The sequence below is a fragment of the Meleagris gallopavo genome, chromosome 3 (genome assembly GCF_905368555.1).
Source record: "Meleagris gallopavo chromosome 3, MGAL_WU_HG_1.1, whole genome shotgun sequence".
Taxonomy (NCBI): Eukaryota; Metazoa; Chordata; class Aves; order Galliformes; family Phasianidae; genus Meleagris; species Meleagris gallopavo.
The window spans coordinates 56467618-56483761 of NC_139406.1; the positions used below are offsets into that span (position 1 = coordinate 56467618).

Below are 16144 nucleotides of genomic sequence, written 5' to 3' on the forward strand. Positions count from 1 at the left end.
ATGGTCTTAATACCCCTCCAGGACTTCATTGCTACATTTGGGCATGTAATGCCACCCCAAACAGCACCAGGAGTTTGTGCAAGGAAGGACAGTACCCAAACCCATCAACCCTTCTGTCCCTTAGCCATGCCCCCACTCCTTCTTATATGGTTCTTCGTGGCCTATCTGAGGTGACCAAGAAAGAGAGACCAGGGAAAACAATCCATCAAGCACTAAATAAGTACTGTGAGTTCAGAGAAAGGAAAGATCTATCTACTATCTACCTAGACAGAGATATACCACGGGTAACTGAATTTGCATTTGTTGACTACATATCTTGTAGTATGGCTAAAGATAAAGCAGTTTGTTATTGTAGATTGGCAAAGTGCAATGGAAGGAGGAGCACTCCAGCAACATAACTGGTAACTGCCCTATTTCACAAGAGTTATTCACAAAAGTTATAAATCCTCAGTCTCTGTAACCCTGCAAATCCCCATCAAAGAAACAAACAAAACCACACACACACACACACACACACACACACACACACACACAAACCACCAGAAAGAAACACGCTCATAAATAACTTTCTTAACCAATCATGTGAATCAGGCACAGAAGACATCAAAGCCACAATCTTGGATACTGGAAAGTTCATTTGATGATATCCCATAATTTTATAATTGGTGGTAAAGGTAAAGGAGCATTAAGTGGGTGAGTAGCTGCCATGGTGTGGGACTACATACCCTGGGGTAAAAGGGATTGAATTGACATATTTTTTAGGCACATTATTGACCACTGATGCAAAAGCCTTCTCCTGGATGCTTTTAATGTAAGCTTGTGAGATGTAAGAAGCAAAGCAGTTTCTTTTTAAGCTAAACAATGATAGCAGACATTTTAAATAGATTCTTAACAAAGGAAAGAAGTAGAGAATTTTTTACAGGCTGCTTGAACAGTGCTAATTCAGAGCAGTTCTCACCTCCCCTGACTTTAAAAAAAAAAAAGAGAGAGAGAGAAAAATGGCTGTGGTTCCTGTAGAAAAACATGCTGATAAACTAAATATAGAGACTTGGTAATAAAAGCCCCAAGTGCCTTGGCAAAATTATCCAAGTATGTTTTTTCCCTACTTAGTTCATATGTAATTAACACTACATTCACTCAGTTAACATAGCTCAGAAAGTACACACAGACCCGTTTGTATGGGAGGGAGCTGTATCTTCCTACCACCGCAATGGGAATCTTGGACAGGCTGAACAGAGATGGACAGTTCTTTTCCTGTGTACTGCACAGTTATAAAACACATCTCTTCACTAAATTCTGTGCTGTAGAAATGAGACAGAAAAATAGGAAAGTGCTATATTGTACAGTTTGTTTGCTGTGGCAGCAGTTCAGACCTGTGGTCAGACACACCTGCTCATGCATATTGTAGACTTTGCATTCATTCTTAAGCACTCAATTTTTCCCACTTGGAAAGATTTCTCATTCATAGGATACTATATACAAAACTGAAGACTTATACCTAGTGGGTCTTCCAGCAATCAAGCCATTTCTTTTCAGTCAGGTTCTAATTAAGTGCTGTGAGCATAAGCTGTACTGCCCTGAGCACACCAATAAGCACAGTAAGTGTTACCAACCATTGTGCTACTGCCATATGTGCATTGTTAACCAAGCAGATCAGCTCAGAGAGAGACAGCAATTCAACAATATTGTCTCAAAACGTGGAAGGATAAGCTTATGTACTCTATTATTATAAATAAGGAAAGTGAGCAAACGGATTATTACTGATATATGGAATCCCGCGATTCTTCTCCAAGCAGTCCCAAAGTTTTAAGCAAGCTAACCTTATATTGATTTTAAATTTTTGGTATCTCTAAAGTTAGTACAGACTTGGAATTTGATCAATTCCACTGCTGCACCAAAAAAAAAAAAAAGTCTCAATAAAATTAAGGGGAAGGTTGTCTGAGCATGGGCCTGGTGCCAGAAGCATCTGCGTTTCCTGTTGGTTGTCTCCATCTATTTCTGACTTAGATTGTCATTGAGGCTTTGGGCTTGCAACGTGCACAGGAGGGATGCTTGTTTCCACCTGCAGTCAGCAACAAAAAGTCACTGGGCAATGATGTCTGTGGGGTATGAGTGGTTCAGCTGGAGCTTGCTCTGGCATCATTCTGGAGGGTGGTCAGGGCTTGCAGTTCCAGCACTCTTAGACAGCACCCAGCAATGCTCAGCAGCTCTGAAAAATGCAGCCCTTGTTTTTCAGACTGAATACTCACAGTGTCTCTATGTTCAGATTAGAGGCTGCTTTTGGAAAAATAGGTTTTGACTGCTGCATCTGCCAGCTGCTTTTTCCCGAGGAGACAACTCACATCGACTTGTAAAAGGTGTTGTTGTGAGTGATGAGCTAATTCTGAAACTTGCTCTGAAGCAGATTTTACCAAATAAGTAATTCTGCTGTTCCCCTGATATCAGAGGCTGCCTAGAACACAGCGTTGATTTTCTCACTTTGCAGCACACCAGCTATTTCACAACTCGCAGTCACATGAGAATAACACGGAACATCTGGAGGCTCCTTCAGATGGAGTGGGCAGCATTACGCAAAGCACACTTTCCTTATTGCACATTTGTTCCTACCCATCTTTCTTTTCTCTCAGATGATTTTGTAACTTTTCCAAGAATTTCCCTTTAAGGTTTTCTCTTTTTGTTTGTTTGTTTGTTTATTCATTTACTTTAAAGGCCCGTTTGGTATTTGTTTTTGTGCTTTCCTTTGGGAATCTGTTTTTGCTTGGGGCTGTGCTTGCCATCTGTTACATCTGAGACTTCACTTCAAATGCTGTCAGCTTCTCACAGTGATTTTGATTCCAGCCCTCCATGCCGGCGCAGTGTGGGAAAGATGCCACGAGGTTACCTTGTGCCTATGTGGCATTTGGCTAGAGGTCTCAGGAGTGTCCTACCAACGTCTTGATAGCAGCAGGAAACTTGCCCACAGATCAGTTCCTCTGGTTGGTCAGAGTGGTCTGGTAGGTATCCTGTGTCAGCGTTTGCCCCCAGCTTCATCTCAGGGTCTTTTGTGCTGACATGCAAATTCTCAGACTTTGATATGTCACTTCACTTATCATCATATCTAAAAAAAATGAAATAAAATATAGCATTTAAAAATATATATGAAAAATGAGGAAATTTCATGTGAGCAGTATACACAGCACAACGTTTCATGAGCTTGTAAGGGAAAAACGAGGTTGAAGTTTAAGTTCAGTGTTGGGGTATGATGGAGGGGAATGGGCTGGTTTGTTTCCTGTGAGAAGCTCTACTGCTCAACGAGGGGTTGCAGCTCTGCCCCAGCCAACAGCAGGCATCACAGTGCTGGCAATTTGGAATAAATGTGCTTTTTGGTCCTGTCCTTTAAAGTGACATGAATTCCTATGCGTGACTTGTAGCCAATTAGTCAAGTTTAGCCTCTAGGTTGGCTTTTGTTTTAATATCTGACCTACCAAATCTTTCAAGTTAGAGCTATCCGATTCCATTTATCTACTGTTAGTAGTTTTTTACGTCTGGACTCATCACCTTATCCCAATCTATAACTAATAGATTGTGCTGGGTGATGCATCTCCCAAGTTTCTTATCAACACCCTAACAGGATTTCATTGAAGTGGTGCATTAATCTAGCATATGAAGTAATTTATCTTGCCTTGCACCTCCATGAGGCTCTGTTACAGAAAGAATTACAAAGCAAAATTTCCATCTTTGGCTTCCCTGTAGAGATTACTAGAATCAGACATCTTCACAACATTTGCAACTGAATAAGAAATGTTCTTGGAAAGATCCAAAGAGTGCTGTCCAGATTCATTTTCAGAGCTCAGATGGACCTCTGACATGCTGCCTTCTTTTCCTCTTCATCATGTTACGAGCTTAAAATGTGGGCTGCAAAGCAGGGTACCAAAAGGAAAGCTTCTGCTGCTGTCCCATCCAGCTACCCAATCACCTATGTGATGTCACCTGTGGCTTCTGCCCACCTGAAAGTTTCTTGTGTCTCCTGCTGAGCACATTAGCACTGGTGATGGTCTTCATTCATTACCTGCCACTCAACCCAATGGAACTGTACAAAGGCACGTTGCGCTGTGGGAATGTTTATCCATGATCTGAAGCAGTCCAAACCAGTGTGTGCCTTGGTTTACATGGTGAAATGGGCTGATGATCTGGGTATGACACACCCCTCCCTGAGCTTTGGCTGAGAAGTCACTGCAATGTATTTCCAGTCCGGTATGAATTCCCCTGGCAGAGCATACAAGTGGGACATGAGAAAGTTGAACTTTAACTTATTTTAATATTGTTTAGAATACAGATGTCACAAAACCTCTTCTTTAATTAACTTTTCTTGCATAGATAATTCATTTCACCAGCATTCTATGCCACAGGATGCTTCTTCCTGTGCACAGAGATAATGTGCTCTCTTTCTATTTCTGCCTGAAGCAGAATTGAAGTAGGAAGGGAAGTGTGCAGTAGCACTTTCATCTTTCAGAGTACTTTTTCTTCTGTGCACACATGCAACATATTTTGAGATCATAGCTCTCCTATTTTCTAAGGGATGAAGAAGAAAAAACAGGGCAGCCTTAGAGAAAAACAAAAAATCTTGGAAGAACATAAAAGCCTTCTGTTCATTACAGTTTGCCTTGAAGAATTCATCTGACATTTCTCTGAAACCTGAGTTATCAGAAGCAATAATTTGCTCTGCATTATCTACTATCTCAATTCAAAAGCAGTTCTGAAGAGGTGCCATTTGAATTCACACAGGAAGCCAGATCTCTTGATAGATGATTTACTTGTTTACTTTACCAGGCACCTGGTGCAGCAGGAAGAAAAGAGAAGCTTCTGGTTTCAAGATCTCTTTGTTATTTCTCTTACAATTGCCTGATATAGGGACAAATACACAAAGACATGGTGCCCAGAGGTGAAGTTGCAAGCGTCCAGGTCCAGTCACGCAGAAGAAAGGACAGCCAGAGAAGAGACGCAGCCTGTTTGGCATGATGGGGAAAGTGAGAAATGGAGCTGGACACCACCAGCTGTTGCCCACAAATAGAGAGGCAGTGTGCTGTCTCCTGGTTATTTCCAGGCTCCAAATGTCCAGATTTAAGTTATTCGGCAGCAAAGGTCCCCCCCTTTTTCAGTCCATATCAAGCTGTGTGAATAACTTGCTCCCTATGTGCCACTTCACATCGCTGCTGTTCTAACTGGTATGCAGCCCCAACTGGAGCTTCTCCTGAGCCCTGTCAGAATGCAAAAACAGAATTTGGTATTAAAGCCCAGAGAAGCTCAGCTGAAGTATTCAGAGGAATAACCTCTGCTTCAGCAGTTTTCCATTCACGCCAAGGCAACAACGCTTTTAAATTCTTATGCCCTCATTGTTTCTGACATCAGAAACACTGGCTGCAAACTTTCAGCCAATATGCCTGAGGGAAAAATAAAAGTCAAAAAAAAAAAAAGGCAAAATGTTCACACTGTAAACTTCCCCATGCAAAGATCCTTCCTTTGTTTGTCCTTAGATGCCTGCAAAGGCAATGCAGTATTGGTTTTCATTCCATGCTAGCAGTTATTGGTTTTGTATTGATAAGTGTGAAACAAGCATCCAGAAGGCAAAGGTCTTTGCAGATTGGGAGTATAAAACAAGTTTGTTTGTTTTTTTTTCATCTTAAAAACAGGAACAACTGCAATATCTGAGCAACACTAAGCCATCTTGCATTTTACAGCTTTTCAAACTTAAGAATTGCTGCTGAATATTAATCCATTTCAGTGCCGGGGGCAGCAGAAATTGGTGAGGGACAACACTGCTTGCTAAGCAAAGGTGCAAATTGTAAGGACAAAAATGAAAGGACAAAAAGCAAAGAAAATAACTCAGCCCCATGTGGGATCAAGTTTTCATTTCTCATGGGTTCTTGTAAGGCCAGTGAATTGTTGGCAGTAATCAACTTTAAGCTTTTTCCACTTCAAGAAAAGGTAAATCCAGCACATGCACAGAGCAGTACGGGATCTCAGAAAGAGAAACTTTGATTACCAGCATATGAATTATCTGGGAATAGTCACGTTTCCTTCACTTGATTTATTTACTTCAACGAGCTGCCACCACCTGCTGAACTTCTTCAAATTGATTTCACTCCACCCCAGCAGCAGCGCATTTACATTGGATGAATCACTTCCACCTTCTCTTGATGCAGCCTACTGATGTACAGCCAAAAGTCTTTTACTCTCCCCAGCTGCAAAAGAGGAGCTACTGTTCCCAGTAACTTATTATCAAATCTGATTGAATTGGAGGTAGCACATCCTCATCTTGCCACAAAAAGCTGATACTACAGGTTTGTATGTTTCCCTTCTTCATGTCTCCTCTGTCATCTCTTATTTGGCACACTGCCTGGAAAGCACGAGCAATTGGTGAAACAGGACAGCTTGCCAAGAAGACAAAACTCCTTCTGAAGAACAACCCCAAAAAAGAGTATTGGTCTTTTTAAAGTGGTCTCCCCTTTCTCCGGGTGAAATTGGTAGCTCACAATCCCCTATATTTGTGTGTTTTGTGAGTATGTGTGTTTCCCCCATTGTCAAACCTGCTGTTCCTTTGTGTGTTACTCTGGAGCTCAGGATAATCAGTATTGGAAATATTTGTTGAAGTGGCAATGCTGCTTTGGGTCCTGAGCATTCCAGGCTTCATTTGTCTGAGTGCGAGTACGCTGCTAATGTGGATGCTGTCCATTTTAGAAATTGAAAATGGGGCCCAAATCCTCCAGAGGTGTAACTTCCAGCTGACAAAAAAAAAAAAAAAAAAAATTCTATACAGTTAGCTCCCACACTGTAGGAAATCTGTGTGAACATCTGAAACTTGGGCTCTAGGAACCACCTATTTTTTTGCTGTCATGGTACACCTCATGTTTTGCTGCCTGATTTGAAGAGAAGTTCTATTAAAAATCAGCACATCTACAGAAACTACTTAGTCCATAGACTGATAAAAAATGATTAAGCAGAATAATGACAAAGCAAGAATGAAAGATATCATCTTGACATTCTCAAAGCAGCAGGTAGATAGAATAATAATGGCCTGCTGTTTCTCTTGCAACAGCAGCTGAAGTTCCAGGTTCCTGTTTACACAGAAGAAATGGGATCATGCACACACAAACATAGACACGGTGCTGAGTAAGTAGTAAGATTAGCTAGTAGCTGGTCATGTAGCCACTAATGGTCAGAAGAAGTTAAGAAGCAAGAAACAAATAAAACAAAACAAAACAAAAAATTAATTTTTAAAAAAGAGAGAGATTAATGCACTCTGCTGGCTGTGATTTTCTATCTGCTCTTTTAGGTCATCTCTCTCCTCCCACTGCTCTGTTACACGCATTGCTGCACACTGGTAGGTGCTTAGCTGCCTACATGCTGAGTTCTCTGTACCTTTCAGCAGACAGCAACAAAAGCAAACTTCCAATGGTTTGCCAAACCATACATCCAGTAACACAAGGAAAGCTCTGCAGAGCTAAGGAAATTTAGAGGCACTGGGCACAGAGTAACCAAAGCAAGCTGAAAGTGGTGAGGTCAGCACAACTTCAGGTCCCAACCAACCCAAATGTTCCACCAGAAGGGTTGAATAACTTGCACAGTGTTAAGAGCTCTGCTAGTTCATCTATCATAGCTGCAATGCAGAAACCTTATCACCTCCCAAAAATAGTATTTGTGGATACCATACATATAACACAAAGTACTAGAGGCTCTTTTATATAAAGCTTTTTTAATTGTCAGAAGGCTTCCCTTGTAGGGTTTGCTCTTAGGAGAATCATTAAGTGTAGTGGTAAGATGTGCACAAAGACTGGAAATTGACTGAATCAGCTCCCCAGCATAATTTCTAGTGTCCGTTAAGCTGTATCTAAGGAAGATAGCTGAGGATACTTGAGCCACTGAACACTACTGGTGGAGAGAGGAATTTGGTAGAAAGCATGCTTGATTGCTGGATTTCAGTGGGCTACAGCTATCCTTGATGTCCTATTGCCAGATGAATAAATCTACTGTATGGGACTGACTACTAGCCATCTTCCACTACAGTTTATTGTTTTGTAGCATGCTCCCAACAGGCTTCAGGACTGTTGAACACCTCTCCTGAGAATGCTTCATCCAAAAGTTCCCCACGATTGCTCAACTCAGATGGCAAGATTAGCCTTGGAAACACCAGAGCTGCCAGCAGCAGGTCTTTGCAAGGATTAAAAAGGGCAAGGCAGTTTTATTTCTATGAAATCTGACTCAAGATTGTCCAGAATTAGCATTCCAGAATTAGTTTGGAGTCAGAGTGTAATTTTTTCATTTGTGGGTCATTTTACATTTTTCATTACTGCCTCCAGAGACTGGGCCAAATTACAAGAAGCCTCTTCTCTCAAGTTTGTTCTCACAAAGCAAGATCAACATGCCAACAAGTTTGTCTGGAATGTGAAAATCTGCAGCCAAAAGAAGGGGGGAAAAAAAAAAAAAAAAAAAAAAAAAAATCAGCCAAGCAAGCCTTTGACTGCTGTGCTAGCCTGCTTAGAAAATTAATCCAGTCTACAATAGACAACAGAAAACTAATCCATTTCAGAAGGGACAGAGCACTTCCAAATTCTGGTTGATCCATTAGAAAGGTAGTTTTCATACTCTAAGGAAATCTGACCATTAAAGAAACACCCACAGAGCTGGCAGTTCTATTACAAAGGTTGCAACAGAAGCTCAGAAACACTTCTAGGTATTTTTGGTAGACTTCAAATAGATCAAAAAGAGAACTAACAAATGCCTATTGGGTTTTATATTTTTGTTCCTGTGTAAGTAGTAGCCGAAGAAAGTCTGGAGCTACTCTGAGCACAAGCAAAGACTCAACACCTGAAACCAATATTAGCAAAAAAGTAAGAAAGAAAAACTCAGTCTAGGATACTAGACACGGTTTACTGTGTGTGTTAGACAGAAATACCTAAGTGAAATTAAATGGTCTTGTTTAAGTGTGGTGACTATAACACAAAACCTGATAGAATAGGTTCTGCTCTATAGCAGCTGATTCAGCTTCATAGAAGGGGAGAAAAATACTGCCTTTACCTTGTATGTGCAGCCTGATGTTAATTCCAAATGGCATCCCAACTACATGAAATGTTTCACACACAGAAAGGAGACAAAGTATAGTAAAGTCTGTTTAAAAACAAATACATCCTACAATTTGGAAGTCTATTACATGTTTTAATTGATCAATTTTCTGACATGGAGAGATCACTACAAGAATTTAAAGAGGTTTTAGGAAGGAACATGTGACATGAGCTCAATGGATGTAGTGACCAAAAGTCAAGATACTAGTAGTCTGTGCAAAACAAAACTATTTAATAAAAGCAGGCAAGCAAATACTGCAAATAACCCAGTTATTTGATGAGAAGAGTAATTTGCTTTGAGACCACTCATTTTTTGGGTAAAAAAAAAATAATGAAAAAAGTACTAGCATCACTGATCTGTATTGTTGAAGACCTTTGTAGTCACAAAGTCAACAGAACTGAGAATATAAGTGACATCAGACAGCTTCATGAAGTTACAGCAGAAATGTTTCGGTGATTACCTTTCTTACCTTGTTTTCTGTGGTAATGCTGATACAGCAATTCCATGCACAATTACTTTTGATACTCTTTTTTTGTGCAAAAATAATATAAAAAAAGCCAAGTTAGTGTTTATGACAGATTTAATAGGGATTAAGCACTGCAGAGCTGACTGAAGTGTCACCACAGTTGTATCTTTCTCTTCAGAGTGTAACATAGTGATATTGGATTTGCCGTACGAGTATACAAGATGAACCACACAACTGTGCTGACAACGCTGATTAAGTGCTCTCTTTGTATTTGCAGTGATTAATTTCATAGGAAAGCATCCTAATAATAGATGTTCAGGCTGAGCTCTGCTATTACACAACAGGACAGTAAACTGGCCGGTAGGAGGCTTGTTATCTTGCTGAGAAATAATGACAAATACCATAGTTGTTCCATCTCTGCTTCCAAACAATCTTTTAAAAAAGTACATCCTGGTTGTGCTGTTTCCAGAGAGAAACCTGGAAAGTCTTCAGTCTATCCAAAGGCTAATCGGTTAATTAGTGCTCTAGTCTAATGCTTTGAAAATTTCTTTTAAATAATTATGCCTAACACACAGTAAACTAAATCAGCTAAAAAGACTCCAATCTATTTGTACAAGTCTACAGATCTGCCTCCCTTTTCCAATGAAAAATTGTAGATAATCATTTAAACACTCAATATGTACAAATAAATCTTATTGGTCAGTATTTATGACTTACTCATGACTTATGGGACCTTAAATGTAACCACAGTGGTATTGCAGTGCCTCGTAAGGCCTCCTGCAGAATTGAATACAACTATTAGAATTCAGACCTTATTTCTTACACGACTTTTGTCCCATTTTCCATTGTTGTCTGAATTACTAATTTCTTTAATTCATTCCTTCGTGGGCTTGGATTCTTCCACCCCTTATTCAGATACTAGGCAGGAATGGCTTTCCAAGGATATTACAAATACCTCAAAACCCCTAAAGGTTCAACAGTGCAGGCCATGAATAATTTTGTTTAGTTCAAACACAACATGAAACCTCAGAGCCTGTTCCAACTGTCAATTTTATTTGAAAAGTGTCTTCTAACCAATTTTATATATAGAAATAAATATGAAAGGCCTATACAAATATGAACACTTAAAGAGTACCAATACTGTCCTTCATTTGTCATACTCATCTTCCAATACTTAAAGGGAGAAAAATTGCATCAAACATCCAACATTTAGCAAAACAAATTTTTTACAAAGTCTCTGATCACAAAAGGTACATTCATTCATACTGGAATCTTTTTGTCTGAGTTTTCTTTTACATACACACAACTTCAATGTTTAGTTTTGTTCAGCTGCCTTTGAGAATTTCACAACACAGAAGAACATTTTCCTCACGACAGACATTAAAAATAAAGTCATACCTATGTTTCACTCCAATGCAGTGTCTTGGCATTATCAGTTTTAATGATACACAATGTTAACACTATGTTTTTGAAATAAAGTGTTCTGAAGTTGAAGGATAATCTTGCCTTTAAATAAAATCTAAATCATTTTCAGAGCTTCAGAATGGGCATTTGCTTTAATATAACATGATTCTTACCCAAGCTTCAAAAAACTTAATTCAGCACCACACAAAAGGCTTTTGGTATTAAGTAACATTATAAAACAAGTAATCTTTTGGGGTTTCTTAAGCCATAGACTCTAAGAATATCACTTCATACTGTGATGTTATTCTAATGTAGGCTATCATCCACATGCAGTTATGTAATCCCACTGTTGTTCAGTTTAAGGAGAGTAAACCAGAGCATGTGCTCAAGAGTTTAGGGAAATAGATACTAATTTGAATACAACTACTTTTTTTTTTTTTTTTTTTTTTTAAAGTTGGGTTTTTTGTTCATTTGTTTTTTTTAAGAAAAAGTCAAAACCCAACACTATTGAAAAGAAATCACAAAATAAAAGAAAAACCTTTTTTGGCTTTCTTTAAGGAATAAATCATCATCCCAAAAATAAAGCATTCTCAGTTACTAATTTAAGGACTGTAGGTTATGCTTGCTGCCAATCAGAGGAAACATTTCAGACATTTTTTATCTTGACAGTAAAAATGCAGGTTTTAGTTCAAGGAAAAAAAAAATAATTTACTGTAAGTGCACAAAAGCCCAACTCTACAACTCGTTCCTGTTCATTCAATTGTTTATACTTAAAGTATACAGTTTCCCTCTCAAGTCTGATTTAACAACTTATATAAAAACTATGTTTGAAAAATATGGAGGTTTAACAGTTAACTATATATATATATATACACACACACACATATATATACACACACATATATATATGTGCACCTTGTTTTTCAAAGAATTATCGCTTTTTAAAGGAGCATTGTATTCATTCTTAGTTTCCTTTACAATAAAGCATTCTGAGCTTGTGTTACTAAATACTAATCTTATTTCCATTTCTTAAAATGTAAGTGCTTGGTTCATTTGTTCAAAGGAGAACCTGCAGATTTAGAATCACTGATTATTCAATCACTGACAGCACTATACATGAGGGTAAATATCCATTATGGATCAGCTTGAAACAGTGGCCAAGCTGCAGGGTGGTGATTCACTCTAGACTCCAGAGTGGTTTCTGTAACAGATCTGCTTTGTTCACTGCAGTTCTTTCACTCTCTACTCATGCAAATACTTTCTGAGCAAACCCAGTAAAATGGAACATTTTCCATCTGAGGTTTTACAGGCATAGATAGTGGTTCTGCAGGCCACTGAAAGTTAACTGCTTCTGTCAGCAACAGATTTTTGAGCAGCATGGAAGTAACAACCTGAAGAAAGATTTTACTGATGAAAACAGTTGCAGTTAACCTGGCCTACAAAAGCTAGTTGCAGTGGTAATGATTAAAAGTGAGACTTTAGCTCTATAGCGGATCTAACATCCAGGTTAAGCAGCAACTATGGGACTGGGGGGAGGGGTGTGAAAAGAAATAGAAGGAAAAAAGAAATACAAGAAAATGAACATATAAAGACGTGCAGCGTCATTTTTGCATAAACATTTTCAATGTAGGAATGCACTTGTCAAGAGTTAAGTTTACCTCATTAGGAAATACTTAAAGTTTGTGCTTTCCAAGCCTGGTACTGGACAGGGGAAAAGTGTCTCATCTTAAAATATACAACAGCATCATTAGGACAGTATTTAAAAACTATTATTGGAAAAATTAATAAGTTATTAATATGACTTTAAGAATATCATAACTAAATAGTAGCTTACTCAGAAGACCTTAGTCTTCTTTCTGTCGTGTTTGAAATCGTTCCATTAAAGCCCTCAGTATATTTCCTGGTATTTTCTGATGTTTGGCTATTAGAGCCTGGAGTGCTGCTTTTGTCTGCAAGGAAAGAGAAAAGTTTGGGGTCATCTTTACGTTGTTCATGCATTAACATAATTTCTAGGATCTTTTCATCTTTACATTGGAGAACTTCTGCAAATAGACAACACAGTTTTCAGTGTTATTTCAGCCCACGTGATGTGTCTGTGGGATTATTGCTAGGAAACAAACCAGAAAACAATTAACTTTTATCTCTGGTAGCTGTGTTCACAAGCTCTATTAGTGACACGCAATAGTAAAATGATGATGAAGTAAACTACCAAAGAGATCTAAATCTATAATGTATGTCAGTATCTGTATACTACTACAACCCTGAAACTACTGTCTATGCCCAAGTTTGCATCAGTAATACTCTTTCAGTATGTAGGAACCTTGCTTCTATGCTAACTCAGAAGCAGCACTGGAAACACAACTGTGTCTTGGCTGCATGTAAGTCCCCTGAAGTAGCTGGTCCAGTAAAGTCTGCTTAGATCACAGCTAAAATACTGCCTATCGACAGTACTTTCACTCAGAAATGTTGCAGGCCAAGAAGTTAATAGCAGCCATTCTGTTATATAATAGCTCAGTGAGGAACACTGAAAAACATAGCAGTAAGTAAAAGTTAGGATCAAGTAACAGTAACTTTTCTGTTTTGCCTACAGGAGCACAGACTGTTAGACTCTTAAGGCCAGAGACAGAACAGCGACCTACTTGCTTTGGAAAACCAGCGTTCAACAAGGAGAAAAGTGATCCTTGGTACAGGTTCAAAAGTAAAGCACGGCAGCAAGTGATTCAAACACCTTCCTCCTGCAAACCAGCACTTCTTTAAGAGGCTCTGTCAGACTGAACTCCCAAAAGATGCACTCAGTTCTCCACAAACAAGGCAATGCAGACATTTAAAGATTTCATTTTGCAGAGATCTAATCAGAAGATAAGCAGGTGATGACAGACAATTGAATCGATACTTGCGTGGTCAAAAATAAAAATCCCTTTCTGTTGGGCGAAGCTTTCAGAATGAAAAAAATGATCCCCTGTGAAGCTTTCAAACACGGCTGTTTTGGCTGCCTCAGTCTGACTGCTCCACACCCACACTTACCTGACTTGTATCTCTGTGCTGTGAAATCTGCTGATAAGCTGAATGAATATGAGGACCTCACAATTAACAAACCACCTAAATCTGAAGGAAGTTAATATTCTAAAATAAATTTCTTGGGAGAGAAGTTGGAGGAAACGGAAATTGAAATAGACTTTCAAAACCATGAAATTACATGGCTTTTATTGTTTTTGGGTTTTTTTATGGAATATCAGACTGTGGCCACAGATTTGCTATAGTTGAAAGAGTTCACTGGTAACTTTTTAAATTATCTAGAAACACTTTCCTTGGGTGAACTGAACATGATGTGTTTTTTTAAACCACCCCAGGGTACTCTGGGGTGACTGAACTTCCTTAATCTCTAAAGCAAGATGTTTCTTGAAGCAAATAAAGAGCACAGGATTGACATTAAAAGGCCAGGAACATTTGCAAGATGTAGTAATAAAAGACAGCATTGAAGAGGGGCACTGGAAGTTAAGCAGGTCCAAAGTTTAGCACAATTCTATCAATTTCAACTACCTTCATGGCAGAAATCATTATCCAGACAAGAATATTTTAGTGTTTTTGATCAGAATAGTCAATATTTTAGAAATATATTTACATGTATATCTATCTTACCTTCGCAGTCAGTTCCTCAGCAGTTATATTTGGATCATACGGAATGGGTTCTCCAATAAACGTACGAAGCTTGACTGGAAACCAGCCATACATAGGAACAACTGGCAATCTAATACGTTCATACAGCTTCCTAAGTATTTCTAAGGTTAAAAAAAAAATAGGGAGGACGGGACGGAAAAGAGAACAAAAGGAGTAGGGGAGAAATAAAGGAAAGGAAGGGGAAAAAGAGACTGAGATTACTCTGCAATATTTTTTCATCATGTTTTAAAACTGAAACTGGCTTGTTGAGTAATCCAGCCCATGACCCAGAATCTCAAGCATGTCATCTAAAGTACTGTTCTACTCTTGGCTTTCATTTCCCAAAGGCTGCATTAACACTAACAAAAGACTTGCTTCCAAACTCACTTAGAGTGAAACATCTCCCCCAAAGAATAGCTGCAAAGAGATTAAAGCAGAGGATAACTCAGTAGCTCTATAGGGATGTAACTGGGAATACTACCCAATACATGTTACCATTTAGCTAATTTTACAGGTTAGCCCACCAAACTGTTATTAGTACAAGACTGTTTTGTTCAGTCCCACTGAGGTCTAAAGGATCAGAAAAAGTCTTATGTACCAAAAAGGCAGTCATGCTAAATACTGAATTGCTCTTTGAGATCACGCACTGGTTAGAGTGAAACACTACGAAAAGAGGAGAAGAAAACAAACAGAAGAAAAACTGGTATTTCCATCAGCTTTATGAGGGTAGTTCTTCCTCAGGTCACTTCCTAAGCATCTATCCTAAACACTACCAGAACAGCATTCTTATAAAATGGGTGCTAATTTTCCCTTATATTAAAAAGATAAGATCTTAGTGATTGAAATGTCAATTATTTTGTATACAACCTAAAAAAAAAAAAAAAAAGAATATTCCAAAATTATTGAAACCAAAGTAACATCTCCAGCAATCGACAGAAGTAAATCCCTCTAGCACCTCTGCTAGAGAATAAAAGTAGCATCTATCTTTCTGGCTTAAGCCTCTTCCAGTTTGGAAAGATTATCCTGAAAACAGTAACGATGCTCTTAATTTTTGTAGAACATCATAAAGAATGTGTGAATCATTCTGCGTGCCTATATTTGATGTCTGAGCTTTCTCCACCCAATATTCAGCTTTTAATTAGAGAGGGTGAGAAATGCAATTGTTTTGTCCTGCAGATCTTTGATGAAAATGATGATGGCATAATTTGAAACAGAACATGCTGTATGGAGGAGACTATTCAGGCTCTTTCTTGATAGCAAGCTGGAAGACACACACAGACAAAATAGAATGGAGGCAAGGGAAGAGCTAGCACTGTCAGATCAGCAGAGATGCAGACATAATCATCCCAGAGGTGGGCTCTTCAGACATATACCCATCTATTCGTGTACCAGAACTCCCAAAAAAGATGAGGAAAGAGCAAGCAAACCCAAGCTCGTGCAGAACTACAGACTTAGTGCTGCACTGTATAACAACTATGGAAGAAATAGGTTTCAAACATTACAAAGTTCAAGTGTAAG

General features: G+C 38.7%; 1 protein-coding gene across 10 annotated transcripts in view; it reads right to left on the bottom strand.

Annotated features, from left to right (window-relative positions):
• Window positions 1-16144, bottom strand: part of LOC100550231 (DGAT1/2-independent enzyme synthesizing storage lipids) — a 43027-nt gene that overhangs the window by 11599 nt on the left and 15284 nt on the right. For 3 of the 10 annotated variants that reach the window (XM_085221125.1, XM_085221126.1, XM_085221119.1), the window contains 2 exons: window positions 14609-14748; window positions 10597-12918 (listed from right to left, as the gene is read on the bottom strand). In XM_085221125.1, the coding sequence (XP_085077251.1) occupies window positions 12814-12918; window positions 14609-14748 (245 nt within the window). In that variant the 3' untranslated portion in view covers window positions 10597-12813. Of the gene's footprint in view, window positions 1-617; window positions 3098-3986; window positions 4246-4271; window positions 5238-10596; window positions 12919-13608; window positions 13705-14608; window positions 14749-16144 lie in introns of those variants that run through there. The other 7 variants (XR_014882510.1, XR_014882509.1, XM_085221123.1 and 4 more) reach the window with 5 other exon arrangements.